This window comes from Ammospiza caudacuta, chromosome 8, assembly GCF_027887145.1.
Source record: "Ammospiza caudacuta isolate bAmmCau1 chromosome 8, bAmmCau1.pri, whole genome shotgun sequence".
Taxonomy (NCBI): Eukaryota; Metazoa; Chordata; class Aves; order Passeriformes; family Passerellidae; genus Ammospiza; species Ammospiza caudacuta.
Window position 1 is genome coordinate 36,940,135 of NC_080600.1, and position 18,507 is coordinate 36,958,641.

At 39.6% G+C, this 18,507-nt stretch overlaps 1 protein-coding gene across 1 annotated transcript in view; it reads right to left on the reverse strand.

Moving 5' to 3' along the window:
* The window catches only part of NCKAP5 (NCK associated protein 5), a 363,982-nt gene that overhangs the window by 47,437 nt on the left and 298,038 nt on the right, over positions 1-18,507 (reverse strand). The window contains exons 11-15 of the mRNA XM_058809518.1: positions 15,472-15,576; positions 11,882-12,070; positions 7,568-11,412; positions 6,694-6,871; positions 2,547-2,625 (exon numbers count right to left, since the gene is read on the reverse strand). Coding sequence (XP_058665501.1) covers positions 2,547-2,625; positions 6,694-6,871; positions 7,568-11,412; positions 11,882-12,070; positions 15,472-15,576 — 4,396 coding nt within the window. The remainder of the gene's footprint in view (positions 1-2,546; positions 2,626-6,693; positions 6,872-7,567; positions 11,413-11,881; positions 12,071-15,471; positions 15,577-18,507) is intronic.

The window sequence follows — 18,507 nt, forward strand, 5'->3', positions numbered from 1 at the left end:
CCTTAAGACCCTGCTGTACCTGTCTGAGCTGGGGAGTCTGCCATGACATGAAGTCAGCCTTTTCATCATGTCCTTTCCTCTTAGGCACTTGAGCATTTCCCACTTCGTCCCTCTTTCAAAACACAACTGCTTTATTGCAAAGGGCTTGAGGGGGAGCTCTGAGGATGACTGGGCTTCAAGGGATCCTCAGGGGTCCTTGGGTCTGCTGCCTATGGGGGTCTCTGCTTGCTCATTGACACCACAGCAAAGGCATCCGGGGCGTGACACATTTTAAAAAACTTCCAAAATGGTTGAAATATATTTTGAAGATCAACTTAGCACAATATAATGATTGCTTCATATGGAAATGATCATGTGTTCATGAGATATAAGTATATGAGGAGGGAATTTGTATATAACTGGGCAGTGTTGCTTTCTTTCAACTGAGCAAATCTGAAGAGCCAGTGTAATATTTCGATTGGTTTAGATCAGCAACTGACAATTAAAAGCCTAGCAACTGGTGTTTTACACATTTTGTGATTCATACCCAGGAGTATCTCACTGTTAGAAGGTGCTGAACCAGAATTGTCTCACATTGCACCTCCCTAGAGCACTGATATTAGTACCTTGTTTATTGGTTAACTGGGCAGGACTGCTGTCAGTTTAGTTACTTTAGTGACAGTTACACAAACACATGCTTTTCCTGCTGCATAAAAAACCATTTTCCCTGCTTAATGATAGCTTTTCTACCATACATTCAGCTCTAAGTCTGTTTTCATAAAACCCAGTAGAATCAATGCATTAAAATACAGCAAAAAACCCACAGCAAACTTTGTTTTCTGGGGAAATGGCCTTAAGCTGATGGAGAGTGGATTTAGGAATTAGAAAGAAATTGTTTAGTTATAAGGGTGGTGAGGCCATGGAACAGGTTAGTGAGAGAAGCTGTGGCTGCATAGAGTTTCAGCAGGGGAAAAATCAGTATCTTTCTATGAAAACTTTTGTATCAGAAAAATGCCAGAACCCCTATAAAGAAAATTTAAAAGCATCTGACAACCTGCTCCATAACCACTATGTCCTGTCAGAGACTTGGATTTGGTGCCTGTGGGAGGAGCAAAATATTAATACTCTCAGAAGCCACCAGAACTATCTATTACAGGATGCAACAACAAATAAAATATCAAAATATAGCAACTAGACCTCAACCACAATCACCAGTTACACTGATGAACAACAAGGATATTCTGGAGTATTTTTACCAAAAAAAAACCCAAAACTCTGCAAATGGTTGTTTTTTTTTTTTTTTTTTTTTCTTTTCAGAGTCTAGATTAAACATTAAAACATTTCACATAATTCAAAGTAAAAGCTTTGAGAATTTTTGTTATGGAGGCAAAGTAATTATTTCAGTATGAGGAAAAATAATTTTGAGCAATCTTAGGTGAGGTATTATCTGCTGGGCAATTTCAGGTAACACAAAAGAAATCCTTTATGTACAGCATGAGAGGCATGAATTCCTGTTTGTGAATTTCTGCCAGTGCCTACCACTGACAGAATGCCCTCAGAGTCTTACACTGTACAAAGTTCTTGTTATTCAGCTGTTGTCATGGAGCCAGGTGATGGCTGAGTTCTCAGAGAGGGAAGAGTTTAGGGATCTTTCCTTCAGGTAACACAGCCAGAGTTTATTTGTCTGAATTTGGGCTGTACAAGTCAATGAAGCATGCAAACATCTTCCTACTGCCCCCAAAAGAAATGTGTTTTGACATGATACCTCTGCTTGGACTTGCTGGGTTGGCAGTACCAGTGAAATGAAAGGGATTCTGGCAAAAAAAAATGGAATCAGATTTGAACTTTTTAATGAATTTTTTTTACTGCAGCCACTATCTGCAAAGGGAACTTGTTAAAGGTGAATTTTCCTTGTTCAGTCAGTTCTTTATATTGGTGACACACTGCTCTAATACAAACCTCAGATTTCTGTTTTGTCCTCCATTGCCTATTAGATATTTTTACATGTAGTAAAATTAAAAATTACTATGTGCCAGTCACAAGGCAGGGTGGATGGTGTTGCCCTTCCACAGCAAAGGCAACTTTATTTGCAATAACAGCTTTAAAGGCAACTTTATTTTCAATAACAGTTTTAAGGTCTTTTGAATAGACACCTGTTTGCTGTTCCTTGTGGTTTAGTTTATCTCAGCAATTATTCTGCTATTTACATTTTATTCTGAATTTTACTAGTTCAAGGCCACATGACAGAGTTACAATATGTTAGTATTATTCCCACTGAAAGTGCCATGCACAACAGCCCTTATGCTAAGCCACTGGGTGTAACCGACTGTTCTTGGAGGCTGAAATGATCTTTCATAACCCAAGGCCCTCCAGTCAAACATTGCATTGACCCACAATTGTAATGGTGTGTACTCATCTCAGGCATTTGATGAAATCTGGCTATTTAGGAGCTAAATGAAAGCTAAAGCTGACATAAGGGGGCAAACAAGCAAAGTAATGAGAATTAAACATGTCTTTTTTGCAAGAACTGACCGCAATAAAATCCAGTGTAAAATATAATTCTGTACCTATTACATGACTCTGACATGTAGTCCTTGTCATGGGGTCCTCCTCTTCTTCTTGCAGGTTTTCTGTGACTACTTTAGCCTGTACACAGTGCAACAACAAAAGTGAAGAACATCTGTGACTCTGTATATGTTGCTTCATGACAACTACAGAATGTTTTGCAGAAATAAATCAGAGTAAAGTTACATGGCAGCTAAGAGTGGAATATATAACCTGTCTTATTCTATGAATGATGTCTGACGATAACAACTTTAATTTCATTCAAAATCACAATATTCAGCAATGAAAAATACTCTTGGAAGATGCACTTCTTCAAAATAAAAACCTAATATGTAGTGTGGTATCTCTTTAGTTCAGTTTGCAAGCACTGAACTTGGGCATTTTTATTTCCACCTCTGTTTAAAAGCATTTATTAGCTAGACAGAGAGAAAAAATTCATTTAAGAACGCAGTGCACTCTAAGAGCTGTGTGTGGTATTCAAGTTTGTGTTATTCAAACCCCTCAGATATTCTGGGTTTTTCCCAAGATGTATCCTTGCCCTGCCATTCTGCACTCCTGTTTCCCAGGTGTATAGACAACCTGAGTCCCTCCCTAGCACGCAGTGAAATCCCCTTCCCTCCATCACGTGCCATCAGTGGCCACCGTTCAGTTTCAAGGACATATTTTTCTGCCATGCTCCATAAATCAAACAGGAATAAAGATACTTCCATGGTGATGACAGGAGGAAAGGCAGCACCACAGAAAAAAAATTGCTTTCAATATCTCAGGGATCTTAAATTATTTGCTAATCACTCTGCGCTGTTTTAAACTGCTTACAGCATGCTCACCATAACAAGAGCACATTCTGTGATCTAAACCACTGGAATTTATCATCATTTGCATGACATATCTTTGATCACAGTGTAAATCCTGCTGGCTGAGTTTCACAAGTAGCCCTGTTGACCTCTTGTGAGCAGCCCAAGTATAACACCAAAGACTTGCTCTCCAGATTTTTAAAAATGCATTTATCATCTCTTAATCCCAGGCATTTGATTACATCTTTTCTTTCTTATGAAATGCCTCTCTTCAGGCTGTGGAAAATGAGGAGACATTTGTGACATTTCACAATATTGGGATAGATCCCTGGGTGTTCCCCAAACACACAGCCTGAGCACACAGAGTGCCACACAAGACTCCTGGTGCCTTGGGTTTGGTGCCACATTTCCACCTCACAAAGTGAAACCTGTGGCTGTTTTAAATCACACAGGGCTGCAATAAAATCACAAAGATGAAATGAAGCAGCGCAGCACAAAAATGATTGTATCTCACCTTAAGCTCCAGCCAAGGACATGAAAAAGCACTGAGAACATGGAATATCCTTGGTGTAGGCTGAAGTGTTATGTATTTCTGCTGGCTGGCCTTTAGAGCAAAGTGCTTTTGTGATGAACACTAACGGGAAGTGTGTCCCTCTGAAGGTGAATGCACAAGGCCACCATGGGTGGAACACTGCTTTTTCCATAAATCCAGTGCCAGTCCAGCAATAACATCCTTTGCACGAACAGAAATCAGAGGTAATTAATTGGTGCATATGTTATGGTGCAATAGTGCCTCAAGCCTGTACCTGGCACGTCATAAGAAAAGTGATTTAATCATCAAAAATTAAATAGCTTTTAAAGGCAAAGATTGTGCTAGAAAATTAATGTTAGAAACTGTTCTGGCCAGGATTTAAAGCAGCAGTATATATCTGATAAGCAGTTTGGAAATACAGCAGCTTCTGCACTGAACCATATGACTGAGTGCACTTTGCATTGTTCAGAAAAGAAAAAAAATCTTCCTGGTTTAGGGTTTTTAAAAAGATTTATGCTGTTTTCTCCAAAAGCATTAATTTTGTCTTTTTATGAGGAAAAAAAAATGCACAAGAGGCCATCCTACTGCATGTGTCTGTTTTCAGTCACAGCTATCTCCCAGCCCTTTGCAATCTGCTTCAAAGTGAACAGACACCAAAGAATAACTGGAAATTATAGTAATAAGATTCATGAACTTTGAATTTAAAGACTTTGCATTGCTTTTCTTTTAGAAGTTTGGAGGACAAGATGAAATACCACATTTTGAGGAATCTTAAGGTATATCTCTTTCATAAATTAGCATTAATAACTGTAAGCACATTTAAAATCTTGTTATTCTGGATGTCATCAGTCTCTTGGCACTAGATATTTCTTTCAGGAATTAAGTGCCACAGAAAACACAATATGAAAGTCAAAAAAATGAAACATATAAATGCAACTTAATCTTCAGAAACCACACAAAAATACTTTGTAACAAAAGAGTGTGTGGTGCAGCAGAAGTAATGCCTTTTCACCATAACTAACATGTCCTTAAAAACTAAATAGTATAATTAGCATTTCTCCATTATTTATGTACATTAAGAACAATCTTTGCAGTTCCTTCACAAAATGAAGTGTGTTTCTTTAAGATATACTTCAAAGACTATTATTGCAGCATTTAGAAAGATTTCACAAAATGACAGACAAAAAGCACAGCAAATTATTGCAGCATTAGAAAATAATAAGTTAGAATGAAATTGTAGCAGCAATGTGTAGAGTTTTTGTACTTTGTACAGCAAGGAAAGCTGTCAGGACCATATTAAATGGGGCATAGTTAAACTGAGTGGCTCTGATAAGGGGCTCTGCTCTGCTATCTAAGTTCTAGATCAGTTGGATTGAATTTCCTGCATATTGCACATTTCCAGACTTTCATTCTCTCTCTTTCCTTTCAGTGACACTACAAGGACAGCCTTAGATATGCTTATAATTTGTGGTTTTATAATGCAGGAGACATCAACATTTTCAAAGAAGAGATGATACCAGAGGAGTCAGGAGGAAAGTTTTCAAACACATTGATTTTGCATATGTTCCCTGTAAGTTTAAAAAAAAAATGACCTTGCAGATGTTCTCAGCAAAGACGTCTGTATTAAAGTAAAAAAAAAAATATTTGCCTGATTTTGAAACTATGTATGGAATGTCTTGAAACTATGTATGGAATGCCTTGACCTCAAGCATCTCAACATTAGCCCTAAGCTAGGAGTTTTTTCATTTCCCATTACAAAGCTTTTTGCAATGTTCCCAGAGAATTTGTATTTCAGATTCCCCCAGTTGTGTGTGCTGCACTTCAGTACCTCATTTCTATCAGAACAGCAAAAGGAACAGCCTCAGCTTCAGAGCAAGTATTATATGTGGCACAAGTTTCCAGGCTGTTTGTTAAAATTGTGGTTATGGTTAATAATAATCATAATAATATGGACAAGGCAGCTATCTCAGGGATGAGGAAAAATGCTATAGGGTTAAAGCATTTCTGCTCTCCTTGTGCTGGACTTAAAACATCACAGGGAAGGTCCTTGCTAGGCAAGGCATTGCTCATTAAATTCTGAGGTTAATTAAAAGAAGCTTCACTAGGAAGGGCACCCCTTCAGCCTGACTTTAGGTTACAGTCCTGGACTCTGTGTGAACTCTTCTCAATGCAGTAAAGTCAGACTCCAGCAGCTAACAGAAAACAGGGTAATTTTTCTTCTATGTTACAATATTCCTTCTCTCTGAGTAAATTAAATTATCAGGTACAGTTAGTACCTTACTGAAGTATAAAACTAACTACAGGCCCTTAACAGGGAGATTTTTAATGGCAGAAAGTGAGATGCATGTCCAATGTATGTTTTTGCTTTTGAACATTCCCTCTTAAATGATAAATATTCCCAAATGTGGTCAAATAATTTGCCTTTTCCACATCAGCAGTGTACTTTTTAGCCTTAATGACCTCTGTAATGTTCAGAGGAATGTTCAATACTGGCATGCAGTTTTAAGGGAAAGAGTTAAAAATAAAATAAAAAAATAGTCCTATCATTTCACTCTACTACAGTATTATTATAGCATCATTGTGCACGTATCTTCTCAGGAATTGAATTGCCAGCAGAAGCAGTAGAATCTTCCTGACTATCTGTATAATGTGGCCTATAGCCAAGCTGCCAACTTTTGTATTAACTCACAGTCTTCTAGCTACACAATATCCTTCTATCTTATATATAAACAGTTATTATCCTGTTTGCCTGCAATGGCAATAAGAAACACATCCAGAAGTTAAAAAGAAGGTAATAATGTTTTCATGTACTGTAGCACTTACCAGGGTCTGATTCTGCATTTCCATATCAGCTTTTGTGTTGCTGTTTTTCCTGTGGATTCCTTGAGAGCTGATAGAGTTGCCATGAAGAGAGGAGCCCTGGGAGCTACCCTTCGACGCACTCCTGTAGGAAACATTATTTGATCCACTTTCTGTCTGCTGAGCTGCTTTCTTATCAACTCTGCACGTAGAGAGTGATTCCTCTGATGAATTGCATTGCCCTTCTTCAATCACTCCACTTTCCCATTCCTTTAATGTTTAAAGTAACCTCTCTGTATCTTTCTGTCTCTAGACCTTTGAGTGATAAATGTTTCTAACTAGCCTTGATCAAACCTGTCACTTGCAATTTCAGGTAGTATATCAATTTAGCCTTTCACATGTGATGATTTATATTATATTTGGGACTGCTGTGGGGCAAACGTGAAAACATAATATACCCATTGCTAAGTTCTTCTGTGACCAAAGGTTGTGAGAGCTGGAAAGGTAATTAATTCTGACAAGTTACCAAATATGTGTTTTCTGGTTACAGTACAGGAAGATGGAATACATTAAAACATGTACCTAATTACCCTCTATATTTACACACCATCTGCCTAGATTCTTGATTTCTGGAATAATTTGAATTATCAGCTTGGATGTAACTCGCTTATCTTTAATTTCAAAGACCAATGGTTTGGTTAAAGTAACATGAACAAAATTATCATCTCATTGTTAATGCTTTTTTTTTTCCCTGTAGAGAATAAAGTCAAAATTGTGCACCTACTGTTTGCTACTGCGCATTCTTAGCACAAAAAGAACATACATTGAACTTCACATCTGGGCATCTGGAAAGCTACACGGACAACAACACATCCCACATTGTGTTCTGGAGTTTTACCTGTTTAAAAGCTCTCTCATGAAGCTGTCTTTTGGTGAGTAGGCAGCTGTGGTAGAACCTCTGACTTGTTCACACTCAATCTCACCAGGAGAGTCTTGGGAAGGCTTCACAATTCTGCTCTCCATGGCTAAAATGTCACCATTGTCAGCTTTCCTGTTAAGCTGATTTTCTATTTCACAGTGCTGCTCAGTTTTCTTCTTTTCTTTTCTTCTCTCTGATTTTGCCTGCTTAATTCCAAATCCTGAAACTTTTGTGTCCTTTTTTTCCACCTTAGTTTTAGGAACATCAGTTTTCCTGCTGCTCAGTGCTGGGAGCTTACTCTTTCTGAAGCCAAACCAACTGGCTATGGAAGGCCCAGTCTTCTGCTTAGTCTCCACCGTGGGGGATTTGGTTTGTCCCTGACCCTTTTGCACATTTTCTTGAATGCATAACATGACTTTCTCTTCTATGGTAGGTTGCAGAGATGGAGAACTCAAAAGATCATTGACCTTCTCAGAGGTTTCTTCTAATTTTAAAGACATTTGCTGCCTTCGTGACCTTGTTGCTTCCAGTTTATGAGGACACTTTACTCCATCAAAGCTTTGGAAGGACAACATTTGTTTGGAAGATACAGTAGCCGAGGCTTCTAACTCCAGTTCCGCTGACAGAACGCTTTTCTTACCCAGAGCTTCATGCTTAAAGCTTTCAGTGCTTTTCTCACTCTGCACAGATAGACTGCGTGCATCTTTCTGAGAAAATGGTTTGCTTCCATCGCATTTTGAAGTGCTGTGAAACTGGTCTACTCTTTGAGATGGTCTGAAGGGCAATTTGCTTGGGCTTCCATGCTGGCTATTGCAACTACTCATATTTCCAACAGAGCCTTGTCTAGGACAAGAATTTTCTGTGGGTTTACCAGTATACAAAAGAGCCTCTGGTGTCACTGCTGTCCCAGGAGCAGCCTTGATCTGAAGCCCTTCCACGGCCGAGCTCTGCCTCGTTAGAGAATTCCCTCTGTCAGAGGTGTTTGTAATGATCTGAGTCCGTACTTTCCCGAGCCCCTCAGCCCCAGGGGCAGGTGGCTTCTCCCCTGTGTGGATGCTGAAACTCTGACTGCGAGCCTTCGCTCCGTTCATGCCCAGAGCCGGCTTCAAGTGCGACTTGCTGCCAGAAGAAACAGATCTCTTAACTAATTTGTTTTGTAATCCATCTCCTCTGTCTACCACCAAGTTGCAGCTTTCATGTGAGTGAGCTGATGCTGTATCCATACCAATTCCCACAGCACAATTATTTTTTACTTCAGCATCAGACCTGGAGTCCTTTAATTCCGCATCCATTGCACCTTTGGTGTTTACACACACAGACTCGCTTTGCTTGTACTTACTGGAGCTCCCATTACTTTTGGAAGCTGCATTTATGCTGTCTTTTTCCTGCTTCCCTGGAACAGTAGAGCTCTTGCGGAGAAGCTGGGGAGATTTGACAAATAATTTCAGTCCTACAGGGAGACGGGTTTTCACTCCTCTCTCATTAGAGTTTTGAGAGGCGTGCGCGGCATCGCCGGCGTGAAGCGGTGTTGACGGGAAATTTTTTACCTGAGACAGCAGAGGCTCGCTTGTGCTCATCGTGTGACACTGAGGAGTTGTGGGGAGAATGTTTGGCATCTTCTGTAGTTGATCCAACCCGCTGTCACTGGAAATATTGTTTTTTCTGGAATAGGTGTCTTGTGAAGGAGTTGTTTCCAGTGATGGACAGCCTAGAGAAAAGGACCTGGCTGTTTGAAAATCTGTGCTGGAATACTCACGATTCCTGTGGAGGCCCACCTGATTAGGGCTTTTTGGGCAGACTTGCTTTGTGGAAACTTTGGAAAGTCCTTGGCATGCACTGTGGGATTGCTGAGATGTGCATTTATTTTGCATAATTCCTTCTGCATTTTCTCGAAGGTAAGATAATTCAATTTTGGCCCCAGATGATACATTTTTTGCTTGCATTTCATGACCAGATTGATTATGAAAGCCAGAGTTCACAGTCCCTTTTAATGGAGATGATTTCAGTACATTTTTTGCTGTTTCAGTGGGACCAGCTCCTCCTAACTTTACTGCTAGAGGTGGAGAATTAGCATAATTAGGCCGAATCAACAGGGATGTTGACCTGCCTGGAGGAAGGGGTGGGGATGGAGACCGGGCTTCTACAGCAGCTAAATCACAATGAAAGTCTCTGGTTGGAGGTTCCCCATAGCTACTGGGCTCTATAAGGTGCTGAGGCAACAGTGGTGATGCTGGACTCTGACTCTTTGGATACTTTGCCCCATCTCCTCTGCCAGGACGTTTCAAGTCAGGCAGGGCATGGGCAGGGGGCTTTGGAACCTGAAATTCAACTTTTGAATCAAAAGGACGAGGTGGGCTTTGAGCCTTTTTGAATCTTGAAAGCTTTACAGGTGGCAGAGCAGGTGACTTCTCAAGGGCTGTGGGGCCCACTGACAGAGCTACAGGTGCCTCCCCACTCTCAGAAATCAGAGTTTTTTGGGGAGAAAATTTACCTCTGCTGGGTATTTTAGTGACATTTGGCTTTTGATTGATTCCTGCATGCACAGTGGAGCTTGAATTGACCTTGTATGATGCATCATACACGGGCTTCACTAGTTTCTGTCGTGAAGCATTTTGCTGTGTCACCCTCCCACAGCGTGAAGATTCACCACAGGTCATGGGGACAGCTGTATTTTTATTCCCTGTATTATCTTCAAGAGTATTTTTCCCAGTTTCATCTTCCTGTCTTTCTGAAGCAGTGTAGTTTCTAGCATTGGGTCCTGGCTGCATATCAGTTCTTCCCTGAGGTATAAGTTCAGTGTATTCTGCACTGGACATAGTTTGTGGCTGGTTGATTGAAATCTCATTTCTTGTTACAGTGACAACTCCAGTTTGATGTGAGCTGAATTCAATTGGCTCACCATCCTTAGCATCATATATTACCATAATGCACTCTTCAGAAGAGGTCTTCTTTATAACCTTCTCTTGTTTAATGAAATTACATGGCTTGGGCCTGATATCTGGGTGAACAGGTATCTGGTTCTCTTCTTTGTCAGTAGATACAAACTGAGAATTCTCTGTGACTTTGAGCAAGTCAGAGGTCTTTGTATACTTCTCAGGAAAGGGAGTTGCTAATAAATCTGAGGGACTTTTCTCATCACTGCTTTCTATATGCAATTCATCCAAGACTTCATTGTCATCAGTGTCTGAAAGCTGAAAATTAAAGTCCTTCCAGCCTGTATTAGAATGGCTTTGATTTAACTGTAACTCAGGCAGCTTTGCTCTGGTGCATGATTTTGCTTCTGTCTGAAATCCACTGACAAAACTAGTCAATTTCTCAGGTCTTTCCTTTGAATCAAAAAATGGACTTCTTTCTGGCAAATGTTTCCTGTTAGGATCCCAGTCAAAGAGACTGTCAGAAATGCTATGAGTTAATTTGTTACAATAGATCCGGCAGTCTTTGCTTGGAACTTCCTGCAGCAACAGTAAGGATGAAGAGTCATCATCTGCATCATCATGGGAATCTGAATCATAAGAGAAAGTTTTGTTGTGTTCAATGCAAACACTTCCCATTTCCATTGGCTTACAGTGAGTCTGTTCATTATGGCCTCCACACTTAATTCCAGGGGAATATATTCCTTCGTTGGAGTTCATGCAATCTTTGTAGCCCCATTTTGATATTACTGAAGGTGGTTCAAGTAGTATTTTTTGCTTCTGCAGTTTTTTCAGCCCTTGTAAGATATGGTTTTCCTTGATGCGAGTTGGAGGTAGATCATCTGCAGGACTTGAGAGGTTGCTTGGGAGCGAAGAACCAATGCTTATTCTTTTATCCCATCTCATGGATGACTGTCAAAAGAAAATAAAAATCATTTGTGTTATAAGTGCTGTCAATAAAAGTGTTACCATTTTGGTAAAGAGATAGAGGAGTTGCATAAGGACATTCCATTATATTCTTTTCTATTTAAAGCAAAGTTCTTTTTTAATAAAGGATTTTACAATGGTGTGAAGGCTGCTGTGCATTACAAACCTGTAGGAAGAACAATATGAATGGAAGGATTAAGATAAAAAAGAAGAGCAGTTTGGAATATGAAAGGCAGGATAAATGTCTGAACAAATGAGGAGACTGTAAGTAAGCTGGAGTGATAAAGGAATCACTCAAAAAATTAAAAAGGGTGGTAATAGGTAGTTTAGTGACAACTGCTTTCTATATAAAAGTGAGAGGAAAGTAAAAAAACTTCTGAAACAGGCAGCTTTTCAATTAATCTTGTTTCAGATTAACTCAAACTAATACATGAAGAAAATGAATTTGATTTACCCTTTTGCTTGTCTTTCCATCATTCCAAGTGTAGGAGGAACCACTGGAATATTCACTGCAAGCACTTGAGAGGGAGAGTTCACTGCTGCTGCAGCTGCTCCGAGGATACAGGTGGCTAGAGCCTGTCATATTTAATTGACTCTGGCATTTCAAGACAGGTATGCTGGATTTCACATTCTGCTGACATTCCTAAAATATGAGAAGAAATTGAAATATCTTATGGGGAGAAAATGATCATTTAACTTCCCCTTGATTAAGAATGGCAAAGAAAAAGCAAGTTAGCCGCTTCTGCCTTCCTCTCATGTAATTTAGCATCTGGTGAATTTAATACAGAGAAATAAATTTAAAATTGCTAACAGTTTCATTTGTCAGGGGGAAAAAATCCACAATGCTCAGTGTTTTCTTCTTTGTTCTTGGACTAGTATTCTGGTCTTCTTATTGTAAAGATTATTCTGAGTCTATTTGAATTATGCTTCATACATAAGCAACGTGCGCTGGTAAGATACAGTAAACAAAGTTATAAGAATACAAGTACATCTTGACAACTGCATTATAGCCCCACAATGTAACAGATGAGGCTGCACAGCCTGGACAAGGTAAATTAATTTAGTATCCTGAGCAGAATGTCCACTGAGAATGGAATCTCTCCATTACAGTCTAATTTTGGTTTCCTATCTAGTTCAAAGCTTTGTCTAAGAAACTCTCTGACGTAGGACAATCCATCTTCGTGTCGCTCGCAGACAGCTGAAGCCTCTTGCTTATGCAATTTATTGACACTTTATGGCTGCCTTTAGTACTTGTGTAGTTATCACCCCTTTCCAAATGCAATTTCAGCTGACTGTGACTAAGTGCCAGCTTTGAGGAAGAGAGTAATGAAGAGTAGATAGCACTTTAGGTAAAATATTAAACCTCTGTTGGAGTAGCTAGGATGCCTTTGTTTTCAAACTAATATTCTTGAGCCCAACAGCATTGGAGCTTCTTTAGTGTTAAGTGCTTGCACTATTCTCCAGTTTCCTCACAGAATCAGACATCATTTTAATTACCAGGAACACCAGACACGACTACATGAAAAGAGGTTGTAATGAGGTGGGGGTCAGTCTCTTCTCCCAAGTAGAAACTGATAGAACAGGAGGAAACAGCCTTTGGGGACACTGAGATTGGATATTAGGAAAAATTCCTTCGCTAAAAGAGCTGTCAAGCAACGGAGCAGGGAAGTGGTTGAGTCACCATCCCTGGAGGGATTTAAAAGCAGTGTAGCTGTGGCACCTGGGGACATGGTTTAGTGGTGGGATTGATCTCAAGGGACCTTTCCACCCAGTGGTGGGTGAAGAGTTGGATTTGATGATCTGAAGCATAAAGGTCCTTTCCATCCAAAGTGAATCTATGATTCTGTGCCTTCGTTTCATAAAACTTATCCTTGGATTTCATTAAGGCCAACTGAAAAAATATTTATTGATTGTTGTATGTAGATATGCTTCAAACTAATTTTGCTTAAATGAAGAATTTACACTTAGGAAGAAACAAGAAATCTAAAGTTATTGAATACATGAAAAAATTATCAAGGCTGTGTATGCCCTAGATCCAGCTTCTTCATGGAACTCTTTGGAACAACACTCAGTTTGTAGGCCCTTCTCAGGCACTGACATGTTTGTTTGCCTTCTGCTATTTTCTTCCATTAATTCCCTCATGCTCCTCCCGTTTATTACTACTGGGGTTGAACCTTTTTTCAGCTGAATGGGAGAGAGCAAAATTTTTACTGCTGAGGAGTTCATCAGTACAGCCGTTCGTGGCCCAGCTGACACCATAATGTTCATGTTTTGACAAACCTAACTACAGGGCAAATCATTATTCTTCATCACAGGCAAAACCTAGGAATGGGAAAATCATTTAGAGGCACCAAGAGCACATTTCACCTCTGGGAATTACTGGTACATGTTCTCCTAGGAAGTCAAATGGATGCAGGAGGTGCAGCCTTTAAAACCAGTGGCTCTGGGAAGAATACTTTCAGCACCACAGGCAGGTTGATGCCCGTGTTTCTGGCTCTGAAGTGGATTTTGTTGTTTTGTTGAGACAGATGAGTCTGTGTTTCTGACATTGTGGTTCCCCTGTGAGACCCCTGCCCTCAGCCTCCTCAGCTGTGGCAGTGTCACTCCTGGCGAGGGGGATGCACAGAGGCCAAGGGCAGCAGCTGCTTGTTCTGGCTGTTCCTCTGCATTTTGGCACTGGGAAAACAAATCATGTGGAATTCTGCCCTTTATACTGACTGGGCTGTGTCCCAGCCATCACAGCATCCAAGGGAAGGATGCCTGCAAATCCTCCCCTGCAGGAGGAAAGAGATCACAGCACAGTGACAAGTATTGCCTTCCTGTCATCTTCAGCCAGCCTGAGAGCCTCTCCAACCCCTCACTTTCTTTCCTTTGCACAGGAGAAAGGCATTTGGTCCTACTGTTTCAGCAATGGGAAAAAATGGAACTATCCAAGCAAAGCAAAAGAACAGTATATTCCTGCAATCATCTTTAAGAGAGGAGAAAATGTGCAAAAAATGTCATGTCACTCCAGATTATGAAGTAGGGTATCTACTCAATTTCTAGATTGCATTCAGATCACTTAAGAGAGTGGAGTTTTCCCCTTCAATTTGCCTTTGTTCTCTAAATTATTCAAGAAAGTACTTTGAATAGCATGTTTATGACGCATTCAATAAATACATTTAACTTGCATATAGGTCTATTAACTGACATGGTGAAATTTTAATTTTTGTAATCATGACTTTTTAGTCATTACCTTTAATGAAATTAGAGTAAAAAGGCTTGAATGTAGTATTACAGTTTAAAAATGTAATTTTCCCTAGAAATCAAAGAAAATTGAAATAATCAGACCATTAAAGACACAAAACTATATTAGAGCAACTTAACCTGAAGGCTTAATTAAATATAATGCAAAATGTTGTTAGCATTTTTGTGAACCTTTGAAACAATGCCTTTTCATTAAAGTAGGTATTACAAGGGAGATTACATTTTTGTTGACACTACTATACTTCAAGATCAAAGGCACAAGCAGATTCAATGTTCTGTTCTTGTACTCTTTGTTTCCCTGTATGTGATTTTTGTTTTTTAAGCTACTTTTCTCTTTGACAATGAAACATGAAAGCCACGCTGGTGAACGTTTTGCCAAATAAGCACAAAGCTCACTCCATCTGAAAAAAAAAAATAAAAATGCAGAGCCCATGAATTTTTAAAAGTTCATACATAATATATCATAAAAGTGGGATGAATAATACGGGGCATGGGCTTTAATAAAAAGCTCCTTGACCATTTCTCAGAGCTTCTGAGATGTAATCAATACCCAAAAAGGTGTATGGGGGACATTGCTAAGATTTACTCTTTTTTTGCACACAGTGACACTATCTGCTCACTATATCAACCAAGGACACAATATTGAATTTCAGAGAAGAGAAGGAAGTAAAAGCATTGTTATCTGCCTCGACAGTGTTCCAATTCAGAGATCAGCTTTATGGCTCTTCCCTGACACCAGACTGCAGAGGAGAAAAGGAGGTTCCAGGTGAGGGGAGCAAGGGCAGCACAAACACTCACGAGCATCTGAGCATCAGCACTTGGGGCTTGCACCAGGCCTCGGCTCCTTTCCACCTCCGAAAGCAAATCCCCAGATGAGAGGTCCAAGATGCGTGAGTGGAGTTTCTGGGGGGGCAGAAGAGAAGGAAAAAAAGCAAAAGTATTTGTCAGACATTCAGCAGATCAGCATTTTTAAAATTCCAAACTCTGCTGGTAAATTTCAAGGGAAATGAAGAGCCTGAGGTAAAAGCAGATTTGTTCTAATTTGAAATGTTGCTCTTTGTGCTTACTTTGTCCAAGACTTCCTGACTGGAGGACAGATCATCCTTCATCCAAAACAAACTCTACTTTTCCTTCTAGTCACTGCTTTGCAACTTATCATTACTTCACACACAACAATAACAAACGAGCACGAGCCCCACCATTACCCACAGAGTTTGACAGGTTCCACGAAAAAAGCATAAAAATGAACTAAAAAATTAACATGCATAAATCAATCAACATGTTAATGTTGTTTTATTTACGAGCTGTTACACCTTGTGTGAATGATTGCAAAAGTGACCCTATTTTTAACCAGCATTGATCTGCTGAAGGCCTCCTCTGCACACATTTTAACTCAAAGTCATTAATGTCATCTGTTAGGAACAATTAATGTGAATAGAAAATAATTGCATCAGGGAACTGGGGACTCAGAGGATTTTGTGCATTAATATTCACATGCTGTTGGATTATATACACAGTTTTTCTCAGTTTTGCTTGGCAGGATGGCTAAGTTTGTGCCTTTCCCCCCATGTGCACCTGTACACTAATTCTAGGGCTTTCAGTCTGCATTAAGCCTGGTTTGGTTTAATTGCAGTTTCAATAAAATCCATGATTTATGTGAATGCCTCAGCCAATCACATAAAAAGAAAAAATATCTGCAGTCTTGTTAGTCCTGGGCCAGCACACCATGTAACAGGCAGCATGGATCTGACTCAGGGTCCATTGAAATCAATGCAAATGGACTAAAAAAATAAAACACAAGAAATAAGGACTTTGGATCAGGCTCTTTTCACTTTCCCATTAATTCTCTAGGTTTGCAACCTAAGAGACCACATTTACCCCCTCAGCTTGGAGGAACAAACAAATGGTGCAGACTCTGTTAGGTGCTTTCCCAGAGGACTCTGTGAGGGATGCAAACCACAGAGATTTGTGGAGGCTCTGTGAGTTCCCCATCACCCTGTCCATCCAAAAAGACTGGCCACAGAGGGAAAAAGAATCTGAAGGCAGAAGAGCCTCCACACAGTGTAGCAGTAGCTCTGTGCAGGGCCCTGAAATGCAAGTCACACAGTATCTACACCCAGCTGCTCCCCAGCCTGCTGTCTGGGTACCCACTGCAGAAATTAATCTGCCAGAGAACAAAGCAGGCAGCCATTCCCACAGCCTCTGTTATCTGCATGCTCTGCTTCAGGCTTCTATTCCAGACAATCTAGGAAAATTTTTTAAAAACTTCTAATTATGAATTTGGGAGTCATTTCCCAAGAGTTACTTATTCATCCAGGTTTATTAAGGAGGAACTGTCTGTTGCAGAGAGATTATGGAAAATATTTTCAGTGATCAATATTCTGTATAAATATGTATTATACCATATATTGTTGAATAGATTAAATAAAATGCTGCAAGCACTCAGTATCCAAGATACTTTTCATTATAAATATTAACTACATGCAGGCTATGTGTTTTTAACATCAGTGATGTCTGGTTATTCAGTGTGCACCTTTCAAAGTTTTACCACTACTATTACTGTCAGGTGTCTGTTAAAGATTTAAACTCCAGGTAAAATGCCTGCCCAAAGTCACAGATTCACTGACTTTGTGCATTTGTTCCTCTTGACAATAATTCCAAGTGCATCACTGAGCCACCAGAGAATCCCACGGTTTTCAGAACCAAGAGTCACCAGTGCTATGAACAAGTGGTTTGCAGACAAATTAATTACCTTCTCCAGGGAAACCAGTCACCTGAGATATTTTAGTGGAAGTTACAATAGTCTTGTAGTGGAAGTTACAATAGATGATGACTGGGGACAGCTGAGATGGATGAACATTTATAGGTGAAAATGTATTTTCCCAGAAAAAAAAGGATTCTAGAAATAGTGCTAAAGGAATTTTACAATTGCAATACTGCCTTCCCATTTTTCCACTTTCTCATTTTATTACTTAAATGGGAACCTATAAACATCTCAATAAGAGAAACAAAATATTCCCCTACAACATCATCCAAGGAAATTTACTGTTACTTACAGAATACAGAATCTGTGTCAGACATAAGAAGAGAAATCAGTCAGAACAGGCAGAAATCAGAAATAATTTTTGATCAGTGATCAATGACAGCCCAGCTGGAAACAGCTCAGGGTTCTGGGGTCCCTCCTCAGCAGCTCAGTGTGACCCTGCACAGGGGTCTCACTGTGTTTGAGTCACTTTTCCCACTGTTGAACTCAGTGACTCTCTAAAACTGCAGTACCAAAGGCAAATCAGTAGATTGAAATGATCAACAAAGAAGGAAAGTGTGTTCTCGGGATGTATAATGTGATTATATTTCTGTATCAAATGAGATCATCACATTGGGAATAGTCCTCCCCACACATATGCAAATAAGCTAACAGAGGTGGCCAGAACAATGACTAGCATTAACAAACAGCATAATAAAGTTTGAGGTCATTAATTAAATATAATCACACAGCACTGAAGCAAGTCATCCAATTACAAAAGAAAAGCCTAAGAAAAAATGTTTCTCTTTCATTTACTTTTTCCTTCTCATTTGTTAAAAAAACTCATTAATGATGCATTCAAAATCAAGTAACAGATTGTGCTAACTATGTATCTTGATTCTGATTTCTTCTCAGATACACAAAATGTACTGTGTCCTTTATGGGCGTTTTCAGATGACAGTCACATAACTAGATCAAGGAGTTACTGCTGCCTTGAAAATTGTACAGTATTAAAATCACTGCTGATGCTATCGGGACACAATGCAACAAGAGGCAGCCACTGCACAGAATGACTTCCATGGAAGAGATCA